This window comes from Microcaecilia unicolor, chromosome 5 (assembly GCF_901765095.1).
Source record: "Microcaecilia unicolor chromosome 5, aMicUni1.1, whole genome shotgun sequence".
NCBI classification, from domain to species: domain Eukaryota; kingdom Metazoa; phylum Chordata; class Amphibia; order Gymnophiona; family Siphonopidae; genus Microcaecilia; species Microcaecilia unicolor.
This window is the reverse complement of record NC_044035.1, coordinates 24,388,183-24,413,128: the sequence shown is the minus strand read 5'-3', so window position 1 is coordinate 24,413,128 and position 24,946 is coordinate 24,388,183. Positions and strand designations below refer to the sequence as shown.

The window sequence follows — 24,946 nt, the reverse complement described above, 5'->3', positions numbered from 1 at the left end:
CTAGACCTAAGGGCCCTGAACAAAATCCTATTCCGCGAAAAAGTTCAGGATGGTTTCCTTGGGCACCCTTCTTCCCATGATTCAGGAACACGATTGGCTATGCTGTCTGGACTTAAAGGACACTTACACTCATATCCCGATACTTCCATCTCACAGGCAGTATCTTCGATTTCGGCTGGGAACGCAGCACTTTCAGTACCACGTACTACCCTTTGGCTTAGCGTCAGCGCCCAGAGTATTCACAAAATGCCAAGCAGTGGTTGCAGCGTCGCTACGCAGACTGGGAGTGCATGTGTTCCGTTATCTTGACGATTGGCTGGTGAAGAGCAACATGGAGGACTGTTCAGGTGCTGGAACTACTAGGGTTCGTAATAAATTTCCCCGTCCCATCTCATTCCTGTTCAGAAATTGGAGTTCATTGAAGCATTGCTCAACACAACAAAGGTTCGAGCCTACTTTTCCGAGACACGGGCAGACAATCTTTTGTCCTTAGTGCCCAGGGTTCAAGCGTCACAGCAAGTCACAGCTCTGCCATTGTGAGACTTTTGGGGCACATGGCCTCCACAGTTCATGTTACGCCAATAGCGCATCTGCACATGAGATCTGCTCAGTGGACCCTAGCTTCCCAATGGTGTCAAGCCACAGGGAATCTAGAAGATGTCATCCATGTGTCCACCAACTTTGTCCATTCCCTCCAATGGTGGACAGTTCAATCCAATTTTGGGACGCCCATTTCAAATTCCTCAGCCACAGAACGTGCTAACAATGGATGCATCTCTCCTGGGGTGGGGGCTCAGGCACACGGGCTTCACACTCAGGCAGCCTGGTCCCCCCAGGAAACAGTTCTTCAGATTAACCTCTGGAGCTTCGAGTGATTTGGAACACTCTAAGGGCTTTCAGAGATCGGCTGTCCAACCAAATTATCTTAATTCAAACAGACAATCAGGTTGTGATGTACTACACCGACAAGCAGGGTAGCACCAGATCTCACCCCCTGTGTCAGGAAACTGTCCAGATGTGGCTTTGGGCGCGCCATCACAGCATGTTTCTCCAAGCCACTTATCTGTCAGGTGTAAACAACAGTGTGGCCGACAGGCTGAGCAGAGTAATGCAACCTCACGAGTGGTTACTGAATATGGGCATAGCCCACAAGATCTTCCGAGCGTGGGGCATCCCCTCAGTGAATCTTTTCGCCACTCAGCTCAATCACAAGGTCCCTCAGTTCTGTTCCAGGCTTCAGGCTGACAGACTAGCGTCAGATACTTTTCTCCTACATTGGGGAACAGGCCTTCTGTATGCATATCCTCCCAAACCTCTGGTGGGGAAGACTTTACTGAAACTCAAGCAAGACCGTGAAACCATGATTCTGTTTGCACCATACTGGCCACATCAAATATGGTTCCCACTTCGTCTGGAATTGTCCTCCGAAGAACCGTGGAGATTGGAGTGTTTTCCAACCCTCATCACCCAGAACAAGGGGTCGCTTCCTACATCTCAGCCTCAAGTCTCTGGCTCTCATGGCCTGGTGTTGAGACCCTAGAATTTGCTTCCTTAGGTCTTTCGGAGGGTGTCTCCCGAATCTTGCTTGCTTCCAGGAAAGATTCCACTAAGAGGTGTTATTCTTTTAAATGGAGGAGGTTTGCCATCTGGTGTGACAGCAAGGCCGTAGATCCTCTTTCTTGTCCTACACTTACCCTGCTTGAATACCTTCTACACTTATCAGAGTCTGGTCTCTAGACCAAGTCTGTAAGGGTTCACCTCAGTGCCAACTAGTGCTTATCACCAACGTGCAGAAGGTAAGCCTATCTCTGTACAGCCTTTAATTGTTCGCTTCATGAGAAGTTTGCTTTTGTCAAAGCCCCCAGTCAGACCTCCGCCAGTGTCATGGGATCTCAATGTTGTTCTCACCCAGCTGATGAAAGCTCCTTTTGAGCTACTGAATACGTGCCATTTGAAGTACTTGACCTGGAAGGTCCTTTTCTTGGTGACTGTTACTTCAGCTCGTAGAGTCAGTGAGCTTCAGGTGGATGCACCTTATACTAAATTTCATCACAACAGAGTAGTCCTCCGCACGCACCCTAAGTTCCTGCCGAAGGTGGTGTCGGAGTTCTATCTGAACCAGTCGATTGTCTTGCCAACATTTTTTTCTCCATCCTCATGCCCACCCTGGCAAAAGAAGCTTGCACACCTTGGACTGCAAGAGAGCATTGGCCTTTTACATGGAGCGGACGAAGCCCTTCAGACAGTCCGTCCAGTTATTTGTCTCTCTTGATCCCAACAGGAGGGGAGTCACCATCGGAAAACGCTCAATCTCCAGTTAGCTAGCAGATTGCATTTCCTTCGCTTATGCCCAAGCTGGGCTGTCTCTGGAGGGCCATGTTACTGCTCATAATGTCAGAGCCATAGTTGCATTGGTGGCTCATCTTAAGGTCAACCTCCATTGAAGAAAATTGCAAAGCTGCGACGTGGTCTTCAGTCCACACATTCACATCTCGCTACTGCCTTGAGCAGGATACCCGGTGCGACAGTCGGTTTGGGCAGTCGGTGCTGCAGAATCTGTTTGGGGTTTAGAATCCAACTCCACCCCCCTAGTCCCGTTTTCTTCTGTTCCAGGATGCACGCTCAGCCAGTTTGTATATAGTTTCAGATTTATCTATGTTATGTCCTCGCCATTGCAAGGCTCAGTTGACCAACGTTTGTTGTTTTGAGTGAGCCTAGATGCTAGAGATACCCCAGCTGTGAGAAATACTACAGCCTGCTTGTCCTCGGAGAAAGCGAAGATACTTACTTACCTGTAACAGGTATTCTCCGAGGACAACAGACTGAGTATTCTCACAAACTGCCCACCTCCCTTTGGAGTTGTCTTCTCTATCTTTCATTTACTCGTGAATCAACTGAGGAGCGCGGCGAGCGAGAAGGTACTCGGTGCTTGCGCAGACGGATGCACTGCGCACTAGAAGACTCCAGCAAACTTTTTTGCTATTTGGAATGCCGGTTCCTGGGCTGGCACGGATCGCCAACCCATCTGTGAGAATACTCATCCTGCTGTCCTCGGAGAATACTGCTACAGGTAAGTATCTTCGCTTTATCTGCAGCAGGGCCCATAGAAATAAAATGGGTCCTGGGGCAGATTACATGAGAGAATCTTTAGTAAAATACCCCCTAAGACTGAAAAATAGATGTGGTTTGGAAATAATTTTTAAAAACAAAAATACATTTTTTTCTTTTTTTTTTGTATGTTTTTGCATAGCTGCTTCTGTATTTTATAAATCGTTTGCTATAAACAGTAACATCATGGATGAAAAATTGTCTGCAGGCATGTCAATTTTTGTTAACTCTATATTAATATTTAACAGTTCATTTGTTTTGCAGCAACGTAGCTTGCAGAGTTTAGAGGCAAGTTTGCACGCCATGGAGTCAACTCGTGAATCTCTGAAAGCAGAACTGGGAACAGATCTTCTGTCACAGTTGAGTTTGGAAGACCAAGAGAGAGTTGATGCACTCAATGATGAGATTCGTTTGCTACAGCAAGTAAGTGTGACATGTAGTCTTTGAACTGCTGCAAGCCAAAAGACTTAGAGGCAAGGCATAGAGATTAAATTTGCAGATAAATCTGGGCACCTGCAAAACCATATATATTAAGGTGGCATTGCATACATAAATATCATACTTACAAATAATAATAGAAATCTTCCCTAAACACAGGCCGGTTGCTAAATGCCACAGTCGGCGCTGAGCCCGGATATTCAATGCTGGGCTGTTTCCAGTAACCACCATTGAATATCTTTGAGGGGGGGGGGGGGGTTGTTGTTGTTTTGGAGGGTTTTTTTGCTAGCGTCAACTTAACCAGCCAAGCTAATATTCAACGCTGGCTGATGAAGTTTATGGATGCCAAAGATAGGACTGCTATTTAGACGGTCCAATTTGGCCACTGAATATTCGCAGCTAGCCTGTTATATCGTGCGATATAGCTTGTTAGCTGCTATGCGCAAAACGCTAATATTCAGCAGAGATAAGCGCCTATCTCACACTGAATATTAGTGCTTAGCCAGCTAAGTTCTATTTAACCAGCCAGGAACTGTTCCTGGCCAGTTAAAAAGCGCTGAATATCAGCTGGAGAGCACTTCAGGCAGCTGCCTAAAACTAAAAATCAGAAAGTAATTTTCCTTGTTGACTGGTTTTGATGTCTTCTTAGGACAACAGACAGCTACTGAATGAAAGAATTAAACTGGAAGGCACTATTACACGAGTAGAGACATATCTTAATGAGAACCTGAGGAAACGCCTGGACCAAGTGGAGCAGGTGAGATAATTATGCAGTTCTTGGAATTTAATATACATGCAGTGCATTTATTTGTTTTGGGGGATTTTCAGCTCATTCCTAATGTGCTAGAGTCATACACCTTCATGATACATGTGTATTGTGTGGGTAATGTGGTATATACAATGATATCTTAACCAGATCACTTTGTCTTGTTGTATTAGTTTCTTAAGTTCTTAATTGTTAAGTATAGCTGGTATGTTCACTGGACTGCTTTAACAGTTATAACTGCGACTTTGTATTGCTCTTGATGTTCAGATGTATTTTTGATGTCTCTTGATGTGTTGTATGGGTTTTAAGTAGAGCTTACTTAAGGCAATGTTATTTCAATAGGAGTTGAATGAACTGCGAGAAACTGAAGGAGGTACTGTTCTCACTGCTACCACATCAGAACTTGAAGCCATCAACAAAAGATTAAAAGACACCTTGTCACGGTCTGAAGGTAGATATTCTTGAAATAATACATTGATGGATGAATACTTTCTACTTTGCTTCATGAGGTTTTCCTCTTATTTTTATTCCATTGCCATCTACCCCAGCCATTACAGCAACAGACCCAGGGATGAATTATGATTTTTTTTAACCCAAGGCACTTTTGCCTTTATGGGCCGCTCTCTCAATGGCATTTAATTTCTCCGAGAGCAAGTAAGCCAGTTGATTCTCACATGTGGGTGACATCGTCCACGGCGCCTAGTGCGGAACGCTGTTTGGCGTAAAATCTCTTTAAGAGCGCATGGCAGTGCTCCCACCACTCATGCGTGAGTGCCTTTCCGCCTGCCGTGTGAGCACGGAACCATCAGTCTCTCTTCATTCACGGTGAGGAGAGAACATATTGGTCGTGACTCCTCACAGCATCTAAGTGTGTTTGTTTTTCTTTTTGAGCTTTTGTGCCTTCCCTGTGGGTACTTTTTGCCCTAATTGATCATTTTCCCTCTTCGGGATATTTTTCTTCCTTCCCTTAAAGGTTTTAGTTTGTTTTTCCCAGTTTTTAAGTTTTTAAAAAAAAATTTTCTAGGGCTCCCAAGGCCCTCTTAGGCTGGAGTATTGGCAGTTTTTCCCCTTTATTTTTTCAGCGATTTGCCCCTTTTTATATCACCATAGGATTGTTTGATTTGACCATGGCTGTTTTCCTTTCCATGTCAACGAGGGTTCCCAGTGGCTTCAAATGCTGTTTTCGGTGCAAAACATCTCTGGGGCTGACACCCATTCCTGATGTATCCAGTGTTTGGGGCCAGACCATAACTATAACAACTGTGTTCTTTATTTACGTATGCAAAAAAGAACACACAAAAAAGTTCAGAGAGGCTTAGAAAGAGAAAATTTTTGGACCTAGGTCCGAATCGTCAACGTCGGCATGAACATGGGTATCGGCACTTGCACTGGCATCGGGTGCATTGGTCCCTGTGGCTGCTAGACCCATGTCCGACACTGGGAGTGGGCGTGCCTCGAGGCTGACCACTGTGCAGGGCCCCTGGGACCGTCAGCATCAGACCCAACACTGAGGAGGTGTGAGGATTCGACAACCTCGTCAGCACCGAGGGGTGTCGATGCTCAACATCAGCTAAAGCCCAAGAAGCACAAGCATTGATCTCCCTCGACACATGGTGCTGGGAGCACCGGAGCACCAAGGGATTGAGGAGGTGCCAGCATGGGGGTCTCCATGAATCCGGAACCAGGTACCCTTGTTTGACACTGGCAGATCAGCAGGCTGTCCCTGACCTGATGCCCCAGCCTTTCCTGATGTCGACCCTTGATGACCGGTTCTGGGCCATACTCCAGGAGCATTTGGCAGGGATTCTTCAGCAGAGTTCTTTGGCATCAGGGGTGCTGTGCCTGCCATGCCTCTACCTGCTGCCTCACAGGGCCCTCAGCCTGCAGTAAGGTCACAGATGCCGGTGCTGTGTGTAGTATCGGTGTCCACAGCTACCCATGCGGGTACCCCCTCAACATCGATGGAGAAAGCGTCACAAGAATCGAGGGTGGAGCCTACATCTCAATACCATTGCAGGCAAGGACTTAATTCCTCCTACCAGAGGCAGGCTCGGTCTCGGCCCTCTCATGAGGAGTTCTTGGCTGATACCAATTCAGACCACTTATAGGCGTCTAGATTCACAGTACTTCTCGGAGGAGTCCTATGGCATTCTATCAGACCCCTTCCCACCAGATGAGAGGTGAAAGTCTCCTCCTTAGAGTCTCACCTTTCCTGCTTTTGTGAAGGAGATGGTGGGTCCATCCCCATTTTCTGAAGACGGAGGATGAGCTCAGGGCTGAGATGTTCGAGGTAATGGACTACGACTCTCCTAGAGAGGCTGTGACTGTCCCACTTCACAAGATTACTACTACTACTACTTATCATTTCTATAGCGCTACTAGACATACGCAGCGCTGTACACTTGAACATGAAGAGACAGTCCCTGCTCGACAGAGCTTAATATCTAATTAGGACAGACAAACAAGAGATAAGGGAATATTAAGGTGAGGATGATAAAATAAAGGGTTCTGAACAAGTGAATAAGGGTTAGATCTTTTGTGATGTACAAGTAAAGAACTGGGAGTCCTCTCCATTGTTCCCTGTCCTTCCCAAGAAGATTGATACCATGTATCAAATCCAGTGTTCACCTGGAATTGATATGCCACAGTTGCCTCATCATTTCGTGGTGATAGAAACCGCACTCAAACTGGCCAGACATTCCAGAGATTTTGCTTCAGCGCCCCCAAGCAGAGAAGCTCAAACTCTGGACTCCGGGCAGAAAAGGTATCAGGCCTCAATGCTCATATCCCATAAACAGTCATACCAGCTCTACATGAGCCTCTACTTGCAGAACCTGGTGTGCAGTATGATTGATTTGGTGGATTCTCTCCCACCAGAGAAGGCTGAATCTCTTCGCCAGCAGAAGATGTGTTGTAATTAATGGCCAGGGGTACTTATGATACTTTTGATGTGGCATCCACCAACCGCTGGGTCCAAGTCACAGACGCACAGCCATGAGAGTCTGCCCATTGCTATACTTTGAGCACAAATCTTGGATGCCACAAGCTATGGGGATAACCATTTGAGGAGATGGTGGAGGAGGTCGCAGACCTCATCAAAAAACGCACGGATATCATCGACACTTCCTTCCAGCGGGCGCTTTCTCAACCCTCCTCATCCAGGAAGTTTTCGGGTAAGTCTAAGAGGGGTCCCTATTACAGAGGCATAAGTACACTCCTTCTTGCCCTCCTGAGCAAGCTCAGACCCAGCGCACTCATTCTTGTCAACATCGTGCGCCTAAGACTCAGCTAGCTCCCCAGTCAAAACGGGATGAGTTTTGACTGGCTCCAGCAGAGCATAGCCACAATAACAGTGACCATCCTGGACAACCTACTGGGGGTGGGAGGCTGAGTTTTCTCTCAAGAAAAGTGGCCCCTTGTAACCTCCAACTGGTGGGTTCTTCAAATAGTCTGTCTCGGTTACGCCTTACATTGACGTGAAAGACCACCAAATTGCCTTCTGAGAGCATCTGACTTTAGCTGTCATCACAAGAGGAACTCTTTGCCTCTTTTAAAAGTGAATGCGTTCGAGTCCGTTCCATCAGAGTAAGAAGGGAAGGGATTCTGTTCCAGGTTCTTCCTTGTACCAAAGAAGACAGGGATGCCTAAGGGCCCTGAACAAATTCCTAGTCAAAGAAAAGTTCAGGATGTTTTTCCTGGGCACCCTTCTCCTAATGATTCAGGCTCAAGATTGGCTATGCTGTCTGGATTTAATGAATGCCTACACACATATCTCAATACTTTCAGATCGCAGGAGGTATCTCGGATTTCGGTTGGGAATACATAATTTTCAGTACTGCTTATTGCCTTTTGGCCTTGCATCAGCTCCCATGTTTTCACCAAATGTCTAGTGGTAGTGCATTGCTATACAGACTGAGAGTTTGTGTTTCCCTACCTGGATGATTGGCTGGTGAAGAGCATGTTGAAGAATGGTGCTCAGGAGTCCATGTGGAAAACTATTTGGTTGCTAGAGCTACTAGGGTTCATTTTAAACTGCCCCAAGTCATATCTGCTTATCGTTCAGCAATTGGAATTCATTGGAGCCCTGCTAGACATGCAGCAGGTGCAAGTCTTTCCCTGTGCCGAGGGCATACACTCTAATCACATTCGCCACTTGGGTTCGAGCCAGCCAGCAGGCCACAGCTTGACAGATGTTGAGGTTGATAGGCCACATGGCCTGCACTGTGCATGTCACTTCCTTGGCACGTCTCAACATGAGAACTGCCTAGTGGACCCTAGCTTCCCAGTGATCTCAAGCCTCCGGGAATCTAGCGAATGTCATCTGAGTGTCACTGGAGTTGGTTCAATCCCTCCTCTGATGAACAATTTGATCCAATTTGACCATGGGACTTCCTTTCCAAATTCCTCAGCCCCAGAAGGTGCTGAAGACAGATGCATCCCACCTTCTAGAGCAACAGGCAGTCTGAAACGCTCTAAAGGCTTTCAGAGATAAACTATTCAACCAAATTGTACTCATTCAAATGGACAATCAGGTTGCAATGTACAACACCCACAAGCAGGAGGGTACTGGATCATACCATCTGTGTCTCAGGAGGCTGTACGTTTGTGGCAATCGGCTGTCCAGAACAGGATAGTTCTCAGAGCCACATACCTGGCAGACAAATCCAACAGCCTGGCTAACAGACTGAGCAGGGTCATGCAACCATATGAGTGGTCACTCAGCACAGTCATTGCCTGCAAGATTTTCCAAGTGTGGGGCACAACCTCAGTGGATCTCTTTGCCACTCCATACAATCACTAAATCCCTCAGTTCTGTTCCAGGCTCAGAGCACATGACAGGCTTGCGTCGGATGCCTTCCTCTTCCATTGAGGGAATGACATTCTGTATGCATATCCTTCCATCCCTCTCATGAAGTCAAGCAAGACCAGGGAACCATGATCCTGATAGTAACCCAATTGACCCAGGGAAATCTGGTTCCCTTTTCTTCTGGAGTTATCCTCCGAAGAACCATGGAGATTGGAGTATTTTCTGACGCTCATAACACAAAACAAGGGATCTCTTCTACATCCCAAGTTCTGGTCTTTGGCCCACACAGCCTGGATATTTAGAGCCTTGCATCTTCAGAGGGTGTCTTCAGGGTCATGCTGGCTTCCAGGAAAGATTCCACTAAGAGGTGTTGTTCTTTCAAATGGAGGAGGTTTGTTGTCTGGTGTGAGGGCAAGGCCCTAGATCCTCTTTCTTGCCCTACACAGACCCTGCTTGAATACCTTCTACACTTCTCCAAATTTGGTCTTAAAACCAACTCTGTAAGGGTTCAGTGCAATTAGTGCTTACCATTACCATATAGAGGATAAACGCATCTCTGGACAGCCTCTAGTTGTTCACTTCATGTGAGGTTTGTGTTTGACAGACTTCCATCTGTATCACAGGACCTCAATGTCATCCTCACCCAGCTGATGAATGCTTCATTTGAGCCCCTCGATTCTTGTTCTCTGAAATACTTGATCTGGAAGGTCTTGTTTTTGGTGGCTGTTACTTCAGCTTGCAGGGTCAGTGAGCTTCAGGCCCTAGTAGCAGATCCACCTTACATGAAAGTTCATCATAACAGAGTAGTTCTGCCTCGCCTCACCCCACGCATGGAACAAACTCCCCGAGCCCATACGCCAGGCCCCCTCCCTGCCCATCTTCAAATCTCTGCTTAGAGCCCACCTCTTCAAGGTCGCCTTCGGCACCTAACCTCTACACCTCTACCCAAGAAATCTAGACTGCCCCAACTTGACATTTCATTCTTTAGATTGTAAGCTCCTTTGAGCAGGGACCGTCCTTTTTGTTTATTTTGTACAGCGCTGCGTAACCCTAGTAGCGCTCTAGAAATGTTAGGGTGTGTGCAGAGAACTACTACTACTTAAGTTCCTGCCTAAGATTGTGTCAGAGTTCCATCTGAATCAAGTCTGTCACTCTTTCAACATTCTTTCTGAAATCTCACACCCATCCTGGCGAATGCGCACTGTACACCTTGGACTGCAAGCGAGCATTGGCCTTTTACCTGGAGCGTACTAGGCCCTACATACAGTTCATCCAACTTTTTGTTTCTTTTGTTCCCAACAGGATAAGAGTTGCCATCGGGAAACGCACAGTCTCCAATTGTTTGGCAGATTGAATTGCTATCACTTATGCCCAAACTGGGCTAACTCTTGAGAGTCATGTCAAGGCTCATAATGTCAGAGCCATGGCAGCGTTGGTAGCCCACTTGAGATCAGCCTATATAGAAGAGATTTGTAAGGCTGCAATGTTGTGTTCAGTCCACACAGTCACATCTTACTATTGCCTTGAGCAAGATACCCGACGCAATAGTCGGTTTGGACAAAACGTTCTACAGAATTTGTTTGGGATCTAGAATCCTTACAATCCCATTTTGTTCTGTTCCAGGCTGCACTCTCACACAGTTTATGCATAGTTTCAGGTTAATTTGAGTTAGAACTCAGCGTTGCGAGTTCCTGTTCTCCTACTGTTGTTGTTTTAAGTGAGCCTTGAGAATCAACTGGCCTGCATGTCCTCGAAGAAAGCGAAGATACCTGCAGCTGGTATTCTCAGAGGCAACAGGCCATTAATTCTCACATACCCTCCCACCTCCCCATGGAATTGTTTTATATAGCTATATTACTGTACTTATGGTCCTACGCTCACCCAGTGGGAGGGAAGGCACTCGCACATGCGTGATGGGAGCACTGCTACAAGCTCTTAAAAAGACAGTACGCTGAATATCATTCTACACCCGGCACCGTGGATAACGTCACCCACATGTGAGAATTAATGGCCTGCTGTCCTCAGAGAACACCTGCTACAGGTAAGTATCTTCATTATATGATTGAGCTTTCCCATTATGTAACTTCACACTATTCAGAACCTGTGATATAATTTTGTCCATCAACCAGCAGGTGGGGACAGAGAACTGTAAACTGAGCTCAGACATATATCTCTTGGCATCCAGTCCAGCTCCTCAGTATTTTCTATCTCCCGCAGGTGGATGGACACACTTTTCAGCCTCTGGTTCTGAGTAATTTGTTCCTAGTCCAGTTGGTCAGCTGGTCCCCAGTTGAGCTTTGCAAGTGGCTTGAGACCTCAGAGTCATATCTGGAGGTCTTCAGATCCCTGTCTCTGGTGCCCTGCAAATTTACTTCTTCCCTCACTTCACCTCTCCACTGTTTCCTGTGGCACTCTCCTTTCCAGCACAATAACCTTAAAAAAATAGAGCAGAAGGAAAGAGGTTTACTGGAGAGCATGGGACAGAGTATCAGTCCTGATTCTGTCTCATCTGGGGTGAGCTTAAGGGGAGCAGCTGGCACTGGTAAGTCTGACTAAAGTTTGACTTGGAACCACTTGGAGGGCTTCAGGGGAGGGATCCTGACTCACGGCATGGGACCGCATGGTGTGGTGCTTGTGACAGTTGGGACGAATGGCGACTCCCACGGAGGCAGTTTAGCAGTGTTCCCACTGTGGGAAACCCCATCCAGCATCGGGGTGTTGCAGTATGTTCAAGCCCTTCTGGCTCATAAGAGATCTCGTTTAAACCTCCAGGAGTGAGCAGATGAGGCTGTCTGCTTCTCCCTCCTTATCTGATGTGGCCTCGGCCTATTCAGAGGAGCCATCGTAAAAGGAGCCATTAGAGGAGCGAGATGACCCGAAAGTACTGAGGTCGTTTCATAAAGAGGAGTACAGTACTTTTATTTCTGAGGCACTGGTAGTGCTTTCCATTGAGGAGCCTTCTGCTAGTAGTCTTAGAGGTCCTTCCCAATGCATACTGATATTCAGGACCTGATTACAGCAGAATAGGTCTCACCGGACACAGGGCTGAGAGTGTGAAGACAGAGCCATTGCTGACTTCTACTCATTGGTTCCAAAGGCGAAAGAGAAATTGCAGCTTACCAGGGTGGACTCCCTTGTTACAGCAATGACTAAGAAGACCATCTTGCTGATGGAAGGGGGTATTGCCCTAAAAGACATACAGGATAGGAAGCTAGCAGGCTCACTGAAACAAGCCTTCAAGCGACAATCTACAGCGCGTTCTTGGCAAAAGCATGCCTGAAGTGACATCAGCAGTCTGCAACACAAGACGGGTGCCATAACGCCCAGCTGGAAGTGGGGTTGGCATACTTGGCAGATACTATTTATGACATGTTACGGATTACGGTATGTCTTTGGCTGTCACAGTATGTCGGCAGCTCTGGTTGCGGCATTGGGCAGCACATGCAACATCAAAGTTGCATCTAGTTAAACTGCCCTTTCAGGACAAGTAACTATTTGAAGAAGATCTCAGTAACTTGGTGAAAGAACTGGGGGAAACTAAGCCACAGCAGTTGCCAGAGTATAAGCCGAAAGCCTCTGGTCATCAGTCTTCAGGGGGCTCACGATCTTGATTTTGAGACAGCAGACGATACTGACCTGGTCATCAGCAATATGGTCAGAAGCCACACTTTCAGGCATGCTAATCTTCCTTTCGTGCAGACAGGAAGTCCTTCTCTGTCAGTTAGAGTGCCCAGTGCCTCCCGAGCTTCACAGTGATGTGAGTCTGGTCCACTCTTCTCTTCCTCTAGTGGGAGGGCATCTTCAGGAGTTTCGGGAGGAGTGGGCCAAAATCACATCAGGCCAGTGGGTTCTGGATATTCTTACAGAGGGTTACAAGTTGGAGTTTTTTGGCCCGGTCATTTCTCTCTTCTTGCAGTTTCCTTGTTGAAAGGGAACCAGTGCAGTTGAGGTTCAGGCCACCATAGATTGCTTTCTGGTGCTCCAGGCCATTGTTTCAGGTCCCCAGGCCAAACAGGGACAAGGCAGATACTCCGTCTACTTCATTGTCCCAAGGAAGAAAGGCACCTTGCATCCAGTCTTAGATCTCAAAGGTCTAAACTAGGGCTGTAATGAATATTTGTATTCAATTTGATTCAACCCCAAATAGTGCCATGAATACATTATTCGTATTCAGTCGAATAGTGATTGTTTATATTAAAGCTCAGTGCTCATTCTTCTTATTCGGCCGAATGATATTTTTCATTATTCGTATTTCTCCGAATAGTAAAATATGATATTCAGTACAGTTCGAGATAAACCGCTGCCTCTGAGTGTCCTGCTTTTGCATGGAAACGCTAAGAGCGGTCATAGCCTTAGTTCAAGAAGGAGAATTTCATACCGCCCTCAGCCTCAAGGAGGCATACTTGCATATACCTATACGGCCGCCACATCAGAGGTTTCTACATTTTACCATGCTGGGCCGTCGCTTCCTGTTCAGGTCTTTGCCCTTCGGTCTTGCCACATGGCACCAAGAACGTTTACCAAGGTTGTGGTGGTGGCTTTCCTTCATCGCCTTGGAATCAGAGTTCACCTGTATCTCGACTACAGGCTCATTCGTGCGTTGCCCTATTCAGACAGCATGGCAGCAACATACAGTTGTCCGTCTTCTGCAGTCATAGCGTTGGGTGATCAATTTTGAGAAGAGCAGACTAACTCCATCACATACAGTGGAGTATCTTGGCATTCTGTTCAATACAGCAAGAGAGAGGATGTTTCTCGCGGAAAGCTGGAGGTTGAAGCTGGTTTAACAGATTCATCTTTTCCTCAGTCATGGCAGGCTTAGGATCTGGAACTACACCCAGGTTCTGGGCTCATATGCAGCCTTCACAGGAATCTCGTCTCAGCTGCTGGTCTCTGATGTTACAGGAGTATGACCTTCATCGTTTTGGTAAATAGCGGCTTAGCCTCATGGCTTCCAAGTCCACAATTGCTAGATGGCTAAAGGAAACTATCGTGTCAGCTTATTTGCTTGTGGAGAAGTAGGCTCCTCAGTCATTGTAGGCTCATTCTACAAGGCGTACAATGACCCAACAACGCCCCCCCCCCCCCCCCCCACACCCCCAGTCGGAGACTAACCCACGGTCTCCAGAGGATATTTGGAAGGCTGCGATGTGGTCTAGGCTGCATACCTTTTCCAGCGCTACAGAGTGGATGTTGTGGCATGCTGAGAAGCCAGTTTTGGGGCTTCGGTCCTCAGGGTGGCAGCATCATAATCCCACTCACTCTAGGGATTGCTTTTGAACATCCCACAGGTTCTAGAATAGTGGGAAGCTATGTAATGGAAAGAGAAATTAGGTCTTACCTGATCATTTTCTTTCTATTAGTCCTTCCCACTATTCCAGAGGTCTGTCTAAGGTTTCTGAGATGTTTAGTCGGTGCGACATAATGGGCCAAATAACGACTGTCGCCTTGCATGCTGCTTCCTGAATATCTCTGCCCATAGGTGACCCATTTTTGTTTTGTCTTAGAGATTGAGATGCAAAGTTTGTGCAGATGAGATAATTGCAGCTTTGTTGAAAGCATGTAAAAGATCTGTTTCTTTGGCATACATAAGTCTGGAGGGTTTTTGAATCATGGTATGTAGAGTGGGTGTACTAACCATTTCGGGCTTTGATATTTACTCTGCCATAATGTGCTGCTGGTGTGAATGTACATGCTCGTGCAAGGTTGACAGTGACGATTTTGGTTTAATTGAATATTAGAGACATGACTGACAAGGATTTTGTTGAGAGTTTTGGACACTAATTGCACGAGCACATATGATCACACCAGCAGCACATCATGGCCGAGTAAATATAGGATATGACACAAGGACCCACTATAAGATAAATACAGCTATCTTTTGTGAATACCACATGGAATGAACAGTGATTGGCAATTATTTACATACTATTATAATTGGTATCCGATTGGAGGAATAGGTAGGGTCCAGTACTATGATGGTAGCTGGTTTGTTGTGCTTTAAGCTGGTTCTGTGGTTAACTGTGGTTTGGCACTTCAATACACTCTGTGCACTGAAAAATATTTATTATAAAATATATAGTGATTCACTAGTATAAATGTGAGAACGACTGTTTATTAGATATACCAGTTGAAAGGCTAGAACCCTTATTTATTTGTATTGATTAAATTTTAACTGCCAGAACTTTGACCTTTAAAATTGTGAGCCTCCAGAAACAGACATAATACCTACTGTACCTAAATATTTATGACACCTGCATGCCTGAAGACTATTGAGGTGGTGTGTAATCAGGTGCAGTAGGTATTTCCCTGTTCCTGGAGGGCTCAGCATTTAAAATAAGAGTTGTAGTGAGGTATGAAATTGGGTGCCCTAGTTTAGAGTCCACTGCACTGACCACTAGGCTGCCCCTCTGCTCTGCAAGGACATATGGCCATTTCTGTAAAAATGCTGCCAGGTAGACATCCTTGTCCCAGGATTCTTGGCATTCATAATTTGAACATTTTAGATTGTAAAATGGCTGTTAATTTTGGACATTCTCACATTTTCGAACAGGAAACCCCAATGTATTTCCTGTTTGAAAATGGCTGTGGCTGTGAAATGGACTTTTTTTTGGAGGGGGGGGGGGGAGTTATGAGCAGGATGTCCCAATTTTGACATGGACATCCTTTCAAAAATGTCTCTCCACACTTTCCTTTGTTTGGTGCTTTGTTATATCCCATTTGTTTTGGACTAGTCTGGTAGATGATAAGGAAGGAAATTGGTCTTTGCTAGTTTTCTTTCTTTGAGTCCTACCAGCCCAGTCCAGAGTCCTGCATTCGATCGGATGTTTTCCTCCAGGAAAAATGGGTCTTTGGGAATTTTTCTGTGGTTCTGTCTAGTTTGGTGTTGTTTTCTGGTGGAATACTCTGGATTCACCACTTCCAGAAGGATTTAGAGGGAGGTTTTCAATATCCCTGCTGTGTTATAGAAATACTGGTGAGCAGCTGCTGCACAGTGCCCTTTATAGGGCAGAACCCACAAGTCATTGTTCTCTGTCTGCTGGCAGATGGGCATAACACAGTGGTTCTGGACTGGTCTGGTTAATCTGGTAGGACTCATGAAAACAAAATTAGCAGGTAAGATCAAATTTTCCTTTGGCCTAGCTTGTTTACCCAGTTGTTTTTCCCTCTGGTTCTTTACCACTTTGCTTATGTGAGTATATAAATTCTATCAGTCTTCTACCCAATCTCTCAACTTCCTACCACCACTCTCTGTGTATGTCCCAAGTATGTATAAATTTTGTTAGTGTTGGCCACCTCCATTTCTGTTCATAGGCTATTCCAGATGACATCTTCTGTGGTTTGTACATGTCCTATACTTAAATTGACACCAATGGGCTCATTTTCGAAAGAGAAGGACGGCCATCTTTCAACACAAATTGGAAGATGGGCATCCTCCTCACAGGGTCATCTAAATCGGTATAATCGAAAGCCAATTTTGGATGTCCCCAACTGCTTTCCGTCGCAGGGACGGCCAAAGTTCAAAGGGGCGTGTCAGAGGCGTAGCGAAGGCGGGATTTGGGCATGCCTAACACATGGACCTCCTCGACCCATAATGGAAAAAAAAGGGCGTCCCTGATGAGCACTTGGACGACTTTACCTGGTCGTGTTTTTCTTACGAACAAGGCACAAAAAGGTGCCTGAAATGACCAGATGACCACCGGAGAGAATCAGGGATGACCTCCCCTTTCTCCCCCAGTGGTCACTAACCCCCTCCCACCCTCAAAAAATATCTTTCAAAATATTTTTTGCCAGCCTTAGATGTCATACTCAGCTCCATGACAGCAGTATGCAGGTCCCTGGAGCAGTTTTAGTGGGTGCAGTGCATTTCAGAAAGGCGGACCCAGGCCCATCCCCCCCCCCCCCTACCTGTTACGTTTGTGGAGGAAACAGCGAGCACTCCAAAACCCACCACAAACCCACTGTACCCACATCTAGGTGCCCCCACTTCACCTGTAAGGGGGTAGTGGTGTACAGTTGTGGGTAGTGGGTTTGGGGGGGGGGTTGAGGGGCTCAGCACACAAGGTAAGGGAGCTGTGTACCTGGGAGCAATTTATGAAGTCCACTGCAGTGCTTCTTAGGGTGCCCGGTTGGTGTCCTAGCATGTCAGGAGACCAGTGCGCTACAAATGCTGGCTCCTCCCACAACCAAAGGGCTTTTATTTGGTCGTTTCTGAGATGGACGTCCTTGGTTTCAATTATCGCCGAAAATCAAACAGCCAAGTCTAGGGATGACCATCTCTAGGGACGACCTAAATTTCAAGATTTGGACGTCCCTGACCGTATTATTGAACCGAAAGATGGACGTCCATCTTGTTTCAATAATACGGGTTTCCCCGCCCCTCCATTGGGACGTTTTGCGAGGATGTCCTCAACAAAACTTAGACGTCCCTTTCGATTATACCCCTCCACGCCTCCCCTTCCCGTATGTCTTTCCTAAGCTTTGTATTAATTGAAGCAATTACCAGAACTGTTGAGGCTGTTGCTCTTTATGAATTATAGTTGCCCCATGTTCAATAACTATGGCTGCTCAAGAACCTGGAACAAGTGCATTTATTTTGGGATAATTATACTCTTAGCCAGTTACAAAGTGTCACTCCTGCACAATGACTAGGATTTCCTCTCCTTTAGGGGCTGTGAATACTGCATCTGCAGCATTCCTAACTGGTTTGATAGAAGAAAATCAGTTTTAGGAGCTTAACCTTGATCTGCCTGTGAGCCATGTGGACTGTTAGCTAACTATTTAATGTTTTATTTCTAATTCCCCATCTCTCAAGCTCCTGTCAAAACCAGATCCACACACTTTATCTTTTCAACACAACAGCACAATGGTAGTTCTCGTTGTATGAATTATATATGCAAGTGCAACATCTTTGTACTAATATCTTCTCCTGTCTAGATCTGGACACCTCTGTTGACAAAACAGAGGCAGAAATCAAGGATCTACAAAAAAGTATGGATCGTTGGAAGAACATGGAAAAAGAGCACATGGATGCCATCAATCATGACACAAAAGAGCTAGAGAAGATGACCAATCGACAAGGCATGCTTCTCAAGAAGAAAGAGGAGTGCATGAAGAAAATACGAGAATTGGGTTCACTTCCACAGGAAGCATTTGAAAAATATCAGACTCTTAGTTTGAAACAGGTAAATAGTGCATCAGTAGAGCTCTTTTGAGTGATTAAGTTTGTCATTTTCCAGGAAGAACCTAAGCTTCTTAGCTGTAATTTCATAAAAACATCAGTATTTCAACATTTTATTACTTCATAGGCTACAAGTTCCCTGATCCCCAGCAGGTTTAAAAATGACGAAGTGGTGGAGTTGAAAACAGTATCTGAATTCAAGAGAGCTTAGGATAAGCACACAGGATGTCTAAGGGAGGTGATAGGGAGCAAAGATGGCATGGATGGGCAGACTAGATAGGCTATAAGGTCTTTATCTGCCTACATGTTTCTATGTTTAATGTCAAAATAAAAGTATCATAGTGAAACTATCAAGATTATGAGCATTTGTTTGCCTGCCCCTCTTTGATCCCAGCACTCTCTGTCCCTTGCTACTGCTGCTATTGTGTCACTCTTTCAAGTCCATGCCTAGGACAATTGAGCTTGCGCGGCGGTTTGCTGGATCCTCTAAAATGTATAGGCTAAGCCACAGATGAACCACAGTATTTTTTTCAGCAAGAGCGGGAGCATCTCAAGTGTTGAAGGAGCTGAATGAGTGTGCACCCCGCTGGTCTGGTCCCAGCAGATACTGTACTCTGGTCCTTAAACATATTTTATACTTGCAGCCTCCGGGATCTTTTTTGGACTCATAAAGAGTAGATCACTATTCTTACGCTAATGTTATACAATTTATTCTTCTAGAGATGCTGATCTTGATTGTACCTTTTCTAGTCTAAGCAATTGTTTGTTGGCCATCCAGATGTGGATGACTAAGGTAAATTGCTGAATTTAACATAAAGACCCAGATTTCGTAGTGTCCTCAACAGACCAGTCCAGAAATTGTGGGTTTGACCATCGACCTGCAGGAGGAGAGATAATACAGAAATGTAAGCTCTGCCCTATAGGACATTGTGCACCTCCCACAGATCAGTATCTATCTATCTTGAGCGCGCTGTTCACAGCCGCTGCCTTGACTTTCTCTCCTCTCATGCCATCCTCGATCCACTTCAATCCGGCTTTCGCCCTCTGCACTCGACAGAAACAGCACTCTCTAAAGTTTGCAACGACCTGCTCCTGGCCAAATCCAGAGGTCACTACTCCATCCTCATCCTCCTCGATCTTTCCGCCGCATTTGACACTGTCAACCATGATTTACTTCTTGCCATGCTGTCCTCTTTTGGGTTCCAAGGCCCTGTCCTCTCCTGGTTCTCCTCTTATCTCTCCCACCGCACCTTCAGGGTACACTCCCATGGATCTTCCTCCACTCCCATCCCACTATCTGTTGGAGTTCCCCAGGGATCTGTCCTTGGACCCCTTCTCTTCTCAATCTACACCTCTTCCCTGGGCTCGCTGATCTCGTCTCATGGTTTTCAGTATCATCTTTATGCTGATGACACCCAGCTATACCTCTCCACACCTGACATCACCGTGGAGACCCAGGCCAAGGTATCGGCCTGTTTATCCGACATTGCGGCATGGATGTCCAACCGCCACCTGAAGCTGAACATGTCCAAGACCGAGCTCCTCGTCTTTCCTCCTAAACCCACTTCTCCTCTTCCTCCACTCTCTATCTCTGTTGATAACACCCTTATCCTCCCTGTCCCATCTGCCCGCAACCTCGGAGTCATTTTCGACTCCTCCCTCTCCTTCTCTGCGCATATCCAACAGACTGCCAAGACCTGTCGCTTCTTCCTCTTCAACATCAGCAAAATTCGCCCTTTCCTCTCTGAGCACACCACCAGAACTCTCGTCCACGCTCTCATTACCTCTCGCCTTGATTACTGCAACTTACTCCTCACCGGCCTCCCACTCAGCCATCTATCCCCCCTTCATTCAGTTCAGAACGCTGCTGCACGTCTTATATTCCGCCAAAACCGATATACTCATATCACCCCTCTCCTCAAATCACTTCACTGGCTTCCGATCAGTTATCGCATACAATTCAAGCTCCTCCTCCTTACCTACAAATGCACTCAGTCTGCGGCTCCTCACTACCTCTCCACCCTCATCTCCCCCTATGTTCCCGCCCGTAACCTCCGCTCACAGGACAAAGCCCTTCTCTCAGTACCCTTCTCCACCACTGCCAACTCCAGACTCCGCCCATTCTGCCTTGCCTCACCCCATGCCTGGAACAATCTTCCTTTACCCATACGCCATGCCCCCTCCCTACCCATCTTCAAATCTCTGCTTAAAACTCACCTCTTCAATGCTGCCTTCGGCGCCTAACCACTCGAGATATATAAAATACCCCAATCTATCCACCCTATCAGACTAACTGTTCACTCGTCCTCTAGATTGTTCACTTGTCTTTAGATTGTTTTCTTGTCTTTTAGATTGTAAGCTCTTTGAGCAGGGACTGTCCTTCTATGTTTAAATTGTACAGCGCTGCGTAACCCTAGTAGCGCTTTAGAAATGCTAGTTAGTAGTAGTAGTAGTAGTATCTCCAGCAGATAAAGGATGGTTTTTGGTGTAGCTCCTAGACCACTCAGTTGAGGCTGAGTCCTGGAAGTTTTTACACTGATTTTCAGCAGGGCAGATGAAAGTAGATATCTTTTCTTTTCCTGACAGGGGTTGATCTCTACTTAGGGGCACACCCAGTGGTGGTGGTGGGTCCCTCCCTCCTATGATGCCTTCCTTCCTTGTTAGTGGGAAGCAAGCAAAAGAATAAAAAACTTGAGGAAGTACTGTTTCTCACAGTCAGAGAGCTGTTGGCAGAAAGATTGAAGCCTAACTTTGGAGCCACATATACTACTACTAGTTATCATTTCTATAGCGCTACTAGATGTATGCAGTGCTGTACACTGGACATAAGGAGACAGTCCCTGCTCAACAGAGCTTACCATCTATGCTGTAAGTTTTTCTTTACATCTTCTTGCCCTTGACTGTTGGTGAGGTGGAGGGGATAGAGGTGAGCAATTTCCCTACTGCTTGCTAGGGAAGACTTTAACATACTGTGCTAGCTGAATCGGTAAAAAAGGTGCTTTCTCTGTGGCGGTAGATGGGCCGCATTAAGTCAGTGCTCCTTCCCCAAAGCGAGCCAAGGCCTCAGGGAAAGAAGGCTGTTTCGTCGGGGTTGGCTTATGTATCCTCCACAGAAGGTGGCCATTTGCCTTTCTGCTGTCTTGCCCCAGCTACAGATGTCAAGTTTCCTCCTTTTCAACTGCTGTAGATTTCTGCAGATTTAGAATATTGACCACCAGTGGAGATTGCTAGGGCGCATAGGGACTCTGAACCATCGCCCACTCTATGGATTTGGTCGTGTTCCTCCCTCAGTCTCATGGGGGATGATTTCTATGTTGGTGATGTATCTGTGAGAGAGGTTTTCTGCTCATTGTTGTTCTGCTTTGGGAAGTGCTATACTGAATGACTAGAGAGCTGGCTGTCCTATGTCACTGAATCAGTTCAGTGATTTCTGTCTCCAGCTGCTGGTAGATGGACACAACCCCACCGGTTTCTGAGTTCATCTGTTGCATCTAAAGAAAAGAAAATTATCAGGTAAGCCATCATTTTTACATTTATTTAAAGAGAGCTCAAATCTCAAGATCTTCCTTCCAATTACAGAAAGCTTCAGGATGACTTTATTTTTCTAAATGTAGGAGGTTGGATCGCCTGGACCATTTGAACTCAGAATTCCTGCTTTCAACTGCGCCTTCTGATATATCCCCTTTCCTAATTTTCAGGACTGCATGTCTGAAGGACCCCCTTTGCAGGACAGATTCCAGTTGAAGACAGTGGTGTGATCCCCAAGTTATGAAACTTTTTCACAAAGATGAGCTTCCTGCCTAAATAGCTAAGTCCTTGGAAGTTCTTAGTATTTCTTCTCCATCAGATTCATCTCCCTCTTTGATGGAAGATCCGATTATAGCAGGTACTAAGAAGCCTCCCAGAGCTGTTCCTATGCATTAACCTATGGAGGAATTGATTTCAGCACAGTGGGGTGCTCCTGTCATGGGGTTCCAGTTAGGTCACACTATGGCCAACTTTACCCCTTAGTACCTGAGGAGAAGGACACGTTTACACAACCTAAGGTGGCTGTCTTGATGACAGCCATCATAAAGATGACTTATGGTTCCAGTTAAGGGAGGTATAGTGCTTAAGGATATTCAGAATCATAAAGCAGAGTCATTCCTGAAGCTTTCCTTTGAAGTAGCTTCTTTGAATTTTCAAGCCTCTGTTTGTGGTGACTGTGTCACCAGAGCATGTCTCTGCTGGATTCAGCAAACTAATGCTCTGGACCAAGACTCTGACCTTCATTCTGCTCTGGAATTTGCTAGGCTACAGGCAGGATTAGCCTCTTTGGTGGATGCTCTTTATGATCTAATTTAGGCTTTGGCTAAGGATGGCCTTAGCAGTGTCAGCAAGACGCACCTTGTGACTAATGCATTGGGTTGCAGACTCAGCATCCAAGTCTTGGTTCAGCAACCTTCCCTTTAAGGGCAAACTTATTTTAGATGATTATTGAGAAATTGCTGAAGCATCTGGGGGAGCCTGAGCCTCAGCAGATTCCTGAGGATAAACCCAAATCTAGCTTGGCCCATTTGTGTTTTTGTGCCGCGAAATGTTAACAAGCCAGGTTGATCAGGCTCTTTTCAGCATTCCTGTGCTCAGTTGAGGCAGTCCTCATATCAGGGAAGCAAGAGGATTGGAGAAGGCACTCATTTCTATAATGCCTCTTAACCATCCACATGATGGGGTCCAGATCCATTCTTCAGGTGCCTTAATAGGCAGGTATCTGGCCTTGTTTCTCAAGTAGTAGACCAGGATAACCTCCAACCAATGGATACTGAAAGTGATGAGGGAGGGTATGAGGGAGTGAATGGCATAGTAGCAGGCATCCCTAGAAACACGCCCTCACTGAAGTTATAGTTCAGCCTTACAGTGGTGGCCATGTCAGAGGGTCAGGGCTCAGGCAAAGCAGTGGTTGAATTCCCTGAGCCAGAACAGTTCAAGGAAGTCCCAAAGCAAGAGGCTTTCCATGGTGAGACCCCGAGGAAAGAGGTCTCTGGAAGGGAAGGCCCTGAGGGTAAAGATCCTTCCAGCATATCCTGTTAGCTGCAGTACCAGGTGAAGTGGAGTGGCCTTCAGTGGGTGTTGTTACCCTAAGTTTGAAGAACAGGTTTCAGTAAGGTAGGAGAAATAACTTGGAACCCTAGGAGAAATTACTTGGAACCTCAATAAAGAGGCTGTGTTGTTAGGGTTGGAAAAGGATCTAACCTGAACAGTTCCCTGGACAACAACTCTAGAAGAAGAGGGAACCAGATTTGACAATGCCAGTAGGGAGCAATTAGAATCATGGTTCCTTGGTCTTGGCACAGTTTGAGAAGAGTTTTCTTTATGAGAGACAGTAGAGGAAAAGCGTGTAGAAGATCCTTCCCCAAGTGGAGCATCTGTGGCTATACAGTTGGGAGCAAAGAGTCTGGAACGGAACGAGGGAACTTGCTGTTCTGAGGAGAAGCTAACAGGTCTATCGCTGGAGTTTCCCACTGCTGGAATATTTGGCGAATGACCGAGGTGCTGAAATAAGGACTCTGCTCAGTTTGTCTGCTATAGCATTCTGCTTGCCGACTAGATAAACAGCTCTAATAAAGATTTACAGACCTGCAACATTGTCACAGACTGTCACGGAGTCCGAAGTAGTGAGCACTTGGGCCACTGCCAGTGACCGGCAGCAGCAGGTGAACCACCCAAACAGGAAGCGAGGCTGAACTCAGACAGGCTGGTACAAGCAGGACCGGAACTAGCAGGATGGGAACTGAAGCTGTAGATGAACAGGGCTGGAATAAGCAGGACTGGAACTACCGAACTGGAGCTGAAGCTGTAGATAGGATTCTCAAATAGGATTCAGGATTCTCAAACAGGCTTGGCTGGAACAGGATTCAAGATTCTCAAACAGGTTCTGGTGGAACAGGATTCAGGCAGAGCTGGAATGGAAGCTGAAAGCAGACAGGGCTGGAACAAACAATGGAGGAACTGAAGCTGAAGACAAACAGGGCAAACACAAGCAGGATTAGAACTGAGGCGGAAGGCTTGCAGGGCTGGAACAAGCAGGGTTGGAATAGAAGTTGAAGACTGGCAAAACAAGAACTAGCAGGGCTGGAACTGCAACACACACAGACAAAAACTCATCTGAAGACCTGTGTTACAAAGGCAAGCCTGAAAGTTCCCAGGTGCTTAATAAAGACAATTACAGATGAGGTCACAAGTAAGTCTGGAATACTGGAACATCAGAATAGGACTGGAATGGGCTTGGCTTGGCTGGATCCGGATGCTGGAACCGGCTTGGCTGGAACCAGATTCTAGAACATGTTTGGGAAACAGGGAGAAGACAGTCCACAGCAGCCATAGGGCCTGGTCACCAGGAGGCGAGGTGAGTGTAGGCATGGGATACAGTCACAACCGTGACAAACATAGACATCTGTGTTGCTTGGAAACAGTCATGATGCAACAATATGGCCAATCAGTCCTCCAAAATCTCTTTAGGGATAAGAATCCAACTCCATACCACCCTCACTCCTCCAACTCATTTTTCTTTATTTTCCAGACTGCTTTCCAAAAAAATATATATAGGCTAATTGTAATCAGGAATATGTTGGATTTCTGCCTATTGCAGCATATTTCTTGGTTCTGT

The 24,946-nt window shown here is 46.2% G+C and overlaps 1 protein-coding gene across 1 annotated transcript in view; it reads left to right on the top strand.

Moving 5' to 3' along the window:
* Positions 1-24,946, top strand: part of SMC3 (structural maintenance of chromosomes 3) — a 190,643-nt gene that overhangs the window by 151,953 nt on the left and 13,744 nt on the right. Inside the window, exons 21-24 of the mRNA XM_030202767.1 lie at positions 3,373-3,531; positions 4,196-4,303; positions 4,655-4,763; positions 18,057-18,304. Coding sequence (XP_030058627.1) covers positions 3,373-3,531; positions 4,196-4,303; positions 4,655-4,763; positions 18,057-18,304 — 624 coding nt within the window. The remainder of the gene's footprint in view (positions 1-3,372; positions 3,532-4,195; positions 4,304-4,654; positions 4,764-18,056; positions 18,305-24,946) is intronic.